We start from the raw sequence: 9,144 nt of genomic DNA, 5'->3' as shown, positions 1-9,144 counted from the left end.
GTTACCATTTACTGAGCGCCGTCTCAGTTAGGACTGTGCTTTGTGGATTAGTGGTACTTGTGACAGTGGTTGCCATTTACTGAGCACCATCTCAGTTAGGACTGCACTTTCAGTAAGCAGCAACAGGAAATTCTACCACATGGCTTAAGCCGTAGCCATTTCTCACACCATAAGATGTTGAGGGATACACAGTTCCATGGTTGATGTAGTGACTCAACAGTGTCATGAAGGACCCATGTTCTTATCTTTTTGCTTTGCCACTAGCATTTTTCATCTTTAGATTTGATACTTCACATTGCAGAATGGCTTCCATGGCTTTAAGCTATGGGTATAAATAAGGGGCTTTCCTTCTTCAATGAGGAAAATCTTTCCCAGAAGCTTTCAGCAAATTTCACCTCAAGTTTCACTGGTGAAAGGGTTATATAGCCAACCCTAGTTGCTAAGGAGACTGGGAAAGCAAGTATCTGGCAAAGAAAAAGATGATTACCATGATTATCTATCCCTTAGGGTGAAGCACATTGCCACATTTTACAACATTGGAGTTCTGTTTCAAGGAAGAAAGAGAATAGTGTTAGGTGTGATAGTGTCTGCCACAGTTCCTGTGTGTCGGGCATTGTTGGTTCCTTTCCATACATATCAATGTAATCTTCACAATGGTTTATTAAATTAGGCACTGTTAGCCTCATTTGATAAAGTGAGGAAACTGGTGGTCAGAAAAGTCTCATAACTAGCTCTGGTGAAAGTGAAATCATCAGCAATCATGAGAAAACCATCAGTCAAGCTCTCTTACTTCACAGCCCACACTCTTCCTGTCACTCTGCAGTGCCTCTCTTGTCAAATTGGAAATTTTCTTCCTTGCTTTACCCCCACAGTTCCAAGGTCTCATTGTGACAGTGAAAGTGAATATTCTGCTTCCAACTCAGAGGATGATGAAGGAGTGGCACAAGAATGTGAAGAGGATGCTAATGAAGTCATACTGCGCCCAAAGAGTCAAGCTCAGAATAGAGTAGTTTCAGCTCCTGTTTGCAAAGAAACGCCTTCTAAGAAAATGAAAAGAGATAAAACAGTAAGTGAAGAGACTTTAGCCTTAAAGAAAAGTTGTGTAACGTCTTAAGATAAGCTACCCTAAGAAAAGAGATCCAAATGGGGGGATGACCATAATTTTTTCTTCACTTTTCTGTATTTTCTCAGCCTTTCACATAAATTCTCATGTATATTTGTGTCTATTTCTGGACTGTCTATCCTGGAGTGTCTGCATCCATATTCATGTATCAACACCACAGTGCGTGCTAACGGTGACATCTCAATTCAGTTGTATAAAAATAAGCTTTTACATAAATAAATAGTGGTTGGATCATTGGAAGCAGGACCTCTCAGTTTATACCTTTTTATATCGTTTTGTTGTTGTAACGTGGTTGATGTAGTCAGCTCAGTGTAAGCAATAAATGATCTGGCTGTGGATCCACAGTGAGTTGTTTGGAAGGACATTGCAGACACCATGGTTGGAAAAAAGGCTGATTATCCTGGTGTTCTGTGTAAATATTCAGAGCAGTCTAGGAAGCCTGCTGTTTGAAGGGCTTTCCCTCTCTTCCTTACCACCGTGGAGGTTAGTCCTGCGCCAGGTCAGTAGAACAAAGAGTGAGCCAGTAGTGTCTACTGGAATAGTACACAAAGCTGTTTTTACCTTGCTGGTGATGTCTTCCTCATTTTCACAGTTTTTCAACTGTACTAATATTAAGGGATTTGTTAGGACTGTGTGAGGCAAAAAAAAGGTCCTGATAGGTAAAACCCTTTTCTTTTCCAAAATCTAAATGGAAATTATCTGTTGGAACTTAGGAATCATTTTTGGGAACAGATTACTTCAATCTAGTCATTTCTTTAACTTTTATGATCTTAAGAGTTACTCAGTTTTATTACTAGAATTAAATTTGCTTGGTCCTTAATCTGTGTTGTTGCTTCAAAAAGAAAATATTGACTGCCAAATGAAGACTTTCACATATCCTAATTTACACTAATATTACTGTCTGGTTTTGATAGAAAACAAATATCTGAAAGTAAGAAGTGACTTTGCTCTGTCCGCTTTCAGAGTGACTTAGTAGAAGAGTATTTTGAAGCTCATAGCAGTTCAAAAGTTTTAACCTCTGATAGAACGCTGCAGAAACTAAAGAGACCTAAGCTGGATCAGGTATGTTGTAAGAAATGTTACTTCTAAATTTTTCTTACTGTGAACTGAAAAATATACTACATAAAGCAGCAATTTTGAAGAGTAAGTGTACGCAAGCAGAATTACTGTCCTGATCAAACGAAACACAAATTACTGTGATGTAACTATTACGTATTTTGTTATGTAAATGGTAGGTGCTTCACTGGATTAGAATTCTGTTTGACATACTATAATTATACATTTTTTTCTCTTATCATTTCTTCAGGATTTGTAATAATCATTTGGGTCATGCTTTCTTTGCTATCCATGTACCATTAATCTTTGCTATTCATTTAACACATATGTTCACTGAACCTCACACTGGTCATAAAACAAAGGCTGTGACCGGCCTCTTTCAGTTACAAACCTTACAAAAAACTGAGAGTGTTCTGCTTCTTGATATCATGGAAAACCTGCCGAGCACAGTAGGGTAGTAAGGTTACTATATACTGTGATTTCAGTATCTCATTTTATACAGAATACCGTACAGTTACACTTGTTGGGGTTTTGACTTATATCTCCCTAAGAGAGGAGACAGAACCATCTGAGTAATAAAATCTTTCAGTAGAAAGTGGAGTTGATAATCTAAGTCAAGAAGAGATTGTTATTGGCTCAAAGAGTATCAAGATTTCATTATTCTCTGCAAATTAGAATTTAGTTCAATTTTCTAAGGTGTACAGGGCTTTTGACAGAGTTTTCAAGGTATGGAAAAGTGGTGAGAGAATATAGGGTATGCTTCTGAGACCTGGATGACATGGTACTATGTGGTGGGTTTTTTTTTTTGCTCACCTAGCTCGTTGGCACTCAGACTAAGCCCAGAAACTAGCTGAAAGTGTGAGTCAAGGAGCCCAGGTGTTCCAGGGACGAGATGGCACCAGCATCTGTTTAGTGCATATATTTTTATATAAGCAACATGGGAGAAGGATAAATGGATCTGGGTCAGAGGACGACTTCATGGGACCTGGAGACAAACAGACCTCTGGGAGGATGAAAGAAAACGCCTGTAGCAGATAATGAGGACAGGGGAAGTCTCATTGATGTGGCCATGGCTTACCAATGCAGGCTCAGCAGCATGTGTCAATAAGCAGTTATTTCCCGTGTCAGCGGGTCAGCTGGGTGTTGGCTCATCTAGGATTTGCTCCGTTTGTCTCTCTCCCTCCTTGGACTAGCAGGCTAGCTGAGCCACGTTCTTCTCATGTTAATGTCAGAGATGTGAGAACAGAAGTGGAAAAACATAAGACCTCTTAAAGCCTGGTCTCAAAACTGGCTCAGTGTCACTTCTGCCTCATCGTAATGGCCACAGCAAGTCACAGGGCTGAAAACAACGTCAAAGAGCAGGCAACGAGATTCAACCCGGACTGCAAAGTCACATGGCAACGGGTATAGATATGGGGAGAGGGGAAGTCCTGGGGCCAATAGTGTGCTTTTCCACAGAGGCTATATTGTGGTTCCCCGCAGGCGCTATAGTATGCTTCTCCACAGACACTAAAGTTTGCCGTGAAAGTTCATAGGTGAGATAACGTTCCAGAGTCCACACTCAGGTGTGAGTATGCTCTGATAACCCAGTATAAATGACTACTGGAAATGATGCTAGCGTTTCTCTGCTTTTTCAGGTCTCTAAACTTCAGAAGGAATGAGAGAAATTTTTTTAAAACTACTCAACAGTTTTACTTAGAACTTCTCCTGGTTTTCTTTAAGTTTGTAGATAAATAAAAACTGTACAGGCCAGAGTGCCTGGAATGATGATTGCAACTCTAGTCTTCAATATTAAAAGAATATTTTATTTAAGGGTAGAATCATGAAAGCATGGTAGTGCCAGGATAAAAATGCATATACAGCTTTTGCTAGAGATTTCATTTCAAAAAGTGAGCTGTGTTTCGTTCACCAGCATGAATTTCCAAGTTTTGAGTACAGGGCAGTTTACTTTACTCAGTTTGTTTACGTTATTGTTTTAAACTCTTTGCCATACTTATCGAAGATAAAGCATTTGTTAGAAATAGCTTTTGGAAGAGGAGCAGTGATGCAAGTTTATTTTACTAATGATAATGGTAAATTATAAAGAACATTTGATTTTTTCTGAGAATTAACATTAAACTATTACCTTAAGCTTTTACATTTTTTTCAAATCCGTAGGTTTTTAAAAGTCTGTCTGGGGGCCAACCCTGTGGCGTAGTGGTTGAGTTTGGCACGCTCAGCTTCAGCAGCCTGGGTTCGTAGGTTCACATCCCAGGCGCAGGCCTGCACCACTTGTCAGCCATGCCATGGCGGCGACCCACATATAAAAGAGAGGAAGATCGGCATAGGTGTTAGCTCAGGGCTAATTTTCCTCACCAAAAAAACGTCTGTCTGGATTTATTGGCAAAGCTGGGAGGCAGGTTTAGTCATCTCCTTATGGTAACGATCTTTTTAGAAATTAAAGCCTTATATGTGGAATTTATAATCATGTAAATGGTTCTAGTTAAAACTTAGTAAAAAATTCTCTAGTGTTATTAAATATTTGTACTAAAAAGAAAGTTTTAAAATTTTTTTTTTTTTTTTAAAGATTTTATTTTTTCCTTTTTCTCCCCAAAGCCCCCGGGTACATAGTTGTGTATTCTTCGTTGTGGGTTCTTCTAGTTGTGGCATATGGGACGCTGCCTCAGCGTGGTCTGATGAGCAGTGCCATGTCCGCGCCCAGGATTCAAACTAACAAAACACTGGGCCGCCTGCAGCGGAGCACGCGAACTTAACCACTCGGCCACGGGGCCAGCCCCCATAGTTGTATATTCTTAGTTGTGGGTCCTTCTAGTTATGGCATGTGGGACACCGCCTCAGCGTGGTTTGATGAGCAGTGCCATGTCCGCGCCCAGGATTCGAACTGACGAAACACTGGACCACCTGCAGCGGAGCGCACGAACTTAACCACTCGGCCACGGGGCCGGCCCCAAGTTTTAAAAATTTTAAGTCAACAAATATTTAAATCACATTTGAAATATTTTGTGTATTTTGTTGATGCACTCATTACCAAACCTGATTAAAGTCCTATTTCCACTGAGGGCTTCTCCTAACCTCTACCTCTAAGGCAATATCTTTAGTTTGGATTGAGTTGATGTATGCAGTTTGAGAATGATTTTCTTTCCTCTCTCCCTTTTTTTCAAGCAAACTTTGCGTAACTTATTGAGCAAGGTTGCTCCTTCCTTTTCTGCTGAACTTAAACAACTAAATCAACAGTATGAACAATTATTTCATAAATGGATGTTGCAGTTACAGTAAGTACTATTATCGTTGATACCCTTGTAAAACAAAGAATAATATAATATTTATGTGTCTATGTTAAAAATCAAAGCAATTTCACATTTAATCTTCTTGCAATGAACTTGATATAAATTTTTATTTATGTATAAAAATTTGAAAAAATAGATGTTTTCCCAATTTTATGACTCAAATACGGAAATGTCATATTATTGTGTGACTCTTCTCAGAGATTCTACAATTTTCAAGAAATTTATCTTTTCTAAGTTGATCACATGTGAAAATCATTTGTAAAATAGCCTTTCTTAGAATTATATGCTATTACTCATAAAATATTTGAATACCTAATTTTTCAAGGTTGACAAATATATCAATTAGATTTTAATCCAGTTTTCCACAGCAAAGTTCCTCAAATGAAAGAATGTATATTTCTTCTAATCTCATTCTGTATACATGTGCTATAGACCATGAGAATTTCGTGAGATCAGTCCTATAAACATTTTACAATTTTAAAATTATTTCGTAGAATAGTTCTTCAACTTTATCATTTTTCAGATACCTCAGGTTAAATTTTAAGTCTCTGTTAAAATACCTAAAAGAATGATTAAAATTAAAACATAGTGGCTGGCCCCGTGGCCGAGTGGTTAAGTTCACATTCTTTGCTTTGGCAGCCCAGGGTTTGCCAGTTCAGATCCTAGGCAAGGACCTACACACCACTCATCTGGCTGTCCTGTGGTGGCATACCACATAGAAGAACTAAAATGACTTACAATTAGGCTATACAACTATGCTCTGGAGCTTTGAGGAGGAAAAAAAAAAGGAGGAAGAGTGGTAAGAGATGAACAGATGTTAGCTCAGGGCCAATCTTCAAAAAAAAATAGTTTTTTCTATAATTACTTTTATACTTGTATTTTAAAAAATGGCCTTAGTGTAAGGAAATGCTTACAATGTATGCTAATGTTAATATACATACACATTCACAGTTACATAGTCACTGGGGTAAGTTAGAAGGCAGGTCCACAAAGTAGTAAGAGCATAGAAATGGCCACAGTTTTCCCCAATTGATCCTGATGTTCGTTTGCCAATAATACATCAAAGGGTTATGCTAGTAAGAGAATGATTATCTTCTCTGCTAGGACCTCAGCTTCTCTCAATAACTACTTATGCACCTGTTCATTAGGAATTATAAAGCAGGTCTTCGCTCTACTCCCGTCCCCCATCCAGCAATTCTTCCTTCTAGTGTGTCGGCTCCCATGGCTCGAGTTGCTTTGCTCTCCAGCCGAGACCTCAGTCAACTGCTCCAGTCGACTTGCTAGCTCTCTGAATTCCCTTGCTTCTTTTTTCTGCTGCTTCTGCCTTGCTAATCTCTACCTTTGGGGGTTCTCTCTTTTCTCTTCTTCTATTTCCAGGCTATCCTGCATGGCTACAGCACATTGCATAAATACTGTTTCTGCTTGGCCTCCCTAGACAATCACGGAGTTGAACTTTAGCTTGACCCCTAGTGCTCGGTTTACTGGGTCGTCTCCTTCAGTCTCTTGGCTTCTGTTGTTTTCTTTATGTGAATGACTCCCATAATTGAATCTCCAGCTCAGCCCAGATCCTACTCCTCGGCAGCAGACATGGATATCTGAATGTATATTGGAGGTTTCCAAGTAGATGTCCCATAAATAATTTAATATGCATAAAATTTAACTCATCTTAAACCTGGCATTCCCACCTGCCCCTGCTCCCTAGCACAGTGAATGTCACCCCATTCATGTTGCCTGTGCCTGTGCCAAAAACTGAGTTATTCTTAAAAATTCCCTTTCTCTCACCTTCCACATCTAATCACTCTCCAAATCCTGTTGATCTGACCTACAAAGCTCTTGACATCTTACATTTTTCCCCATGACATCTAATTCAAGTCCATAGTCTTTGGCAGTTTTGTTTTGTTTGTTTTGAGGAAGATTAGCCCTGAGCTAACATTTACTGCCAATCCTCCTCTTTTTTTGCTGACGAAGATTGGCCCTGAGCTAACATCCATGCCCATCTCTCTCTACTTTATATGTGGGATGCCTGCCACAGCATGGCTCCATAAGTGATGCCTGTCTGCACCTGGGATCCGAACCAGTGAACCCCAGGCCACCAAAGCAGAGTGTGCGAACTTAACTGCTGCGCTGCTGGGCCAGCCCTTCTTTGGCAGTTTTGTCCCTCCTTTCTATCCATTCCCCCTACTCAGCCAGTGTGATCTGTCTGAAGAGACCATGTTACTTTTCAGATAACATCTGACTAGTCACTTTTTTTTTTTCAGGAAGATTAGCCCTGAGCTAACTACTGCCAATCCTCCTCTTTTTGCTGAGGAAGACTGGCCCTGAGCTAACATCCGTGCCCATCTTCCTCCACTTTATATGTGGGACACCTACCACAGCATGGGTTGCCAAACGGTGCTTTGTCTGTACCCGGGATCCGAACCGGCGAACCCTGGGCCGCTGAAGTGGAACGTGTGCACTTAACTGCTGCGCCACCGGGCCAGCCCCTGACTAGTTACTTTTAAATGCTCATTGTCCTTGGAACAAAATCTAGTTAATGTCTCAGTTGACTTAACAAGACCTTCGTGACCTGGCCCCTGCTTACCTTTCCAGTTTAATCTGTCAGTTAGAACTCTGCCCCAGCCTGTAAGGCTCTCTAGTGCCTTGTACCTACCGTATTCTCCCTGGCCTCCAGGCACCTGTCTGGAAGGGAACAGGAGCTGGAGAGAAGGCTGCTGGAGTTGAAGCTGCAGGCTTGGTGTATGATAATAAAATGGTGCTTTTAGCTCCTGTAAGTTGGGAATCGGATAGTTGCTTAGCCATCCCAGTTCTTCCTGTATTCTTCATGAGCTTAAATTAAGGAGACTGGTTGTTGATAAAATTGGCAGTAAGAGGTACTGAACTTTAATTTCATGAATGCTGTCTTTCCTAACAGCCTGGGGTTCAACATTGTCCTTTATGGTTTGGGTTCTAAGAGAGATTTACTAGAAAGGTTTCGAACCTCCATGCTGCAAGATTCCGTTCATGTTGTCATCAATGGCTTCTTTCCTGGAATCAGTGTGAAATCAGTAAGTTTCAAAAATGTTAAAAGGAACAACATTGTATCCCCTGCCCTCCATACCCCCACGTTAATGAGGATGCTGCTTCTCGTTCTGGAGCGTTGAGTTTGGTTTGTAGCCTTCACACTAGTAGGATTGCACAGTGCTTAATGGAAGATCGCTGTTTGCACTGAGAGGGCTCTACCTTTGAATCCCAGTGTCTGAATTTCCTGTTCTGTAACTGATAATGTGTTAAATCTTAGGGAGCTGTTAGCTTTGTTCGCTACACCTGATACCAGCCGCGCTTCTCTGAAGGACAGGATTAGTACATTCAATTTTATGATGCTTTTATGTCACTTTGGTACTCTAAAAATAACAAAAATATAAGTAATAGTTTGTAGTTTTATATTTATTATAGATCATTTTTACTCCAAATGCTTATATCTCTTCACCATTCAAAAATTACTTTAAACCTTTTGGGTGCTGGATATTAACCAATGTCATATTCCTTTTTAAAACTGTCCTTAATGTTTATGTCCCGTTTCCTGTGATCAATCTGCAGTTTTCTAATGTTTCTCATATTGTTGGGGTATTTTTGTTTTTTCTGCCCTCTTATATTATCTTTACATCTTTGCTATTCATCCCTTTTTCCTTTTAGTCATAA

General features: G+C 40.0%; 1 protein-coding gene across 1 annotated transcript in view; it reads left to right on the top strand.

Annotated features, from left to right (window-relative positions):
• ORC2 (origin recognition complex subunit 2) overlaps positions 1 to 9,144 on the top strand; it is a 53,613-nt gene that overhangs the window by 28,745 nt on the left and 15,724 nt on the right. The window contains exons 9-12 of the mRNA XM_046659384.1: positions 873 to 1,066; positions 2,087 to 2,185; positions 5,342 to 5,451; positions 8,378 to 8,510. Of these exons, the coding sequence (XP_046515340.1) occupies positions 873 to 1,066; positions 2,087 to 2,185; positions 5,342 to 5,451; positions 8,378 to 8,510 (536 nt within the window). The remainder of the gene's footprint in view (positions 1 to 872; positions 1,067 to 2,086; positions 2,186 to 5,341; positions 5,452 to 8,377; positions 8,511 to 9,144) is intronic.

This window comes from Equus quagga, chromosome 4, assembly GCF_021613505.1.
Source record: "Equus quagga isolate Etosha38 chromosome 4, UCLA_HA_Equagga_1.0, whole genome shotgun sequence".
In the NCBI taxonomy this organism is placed as follows: Eukaryota; Metazoa; Chordata; class Mammalia; order Perissodactyla; family Equidae; genus Equus; species Equus quagga.
Note: the sequence above shows the minus strand (reverse complement) of the source record. Positions and strands in the feature narration are given on the sequence as shown.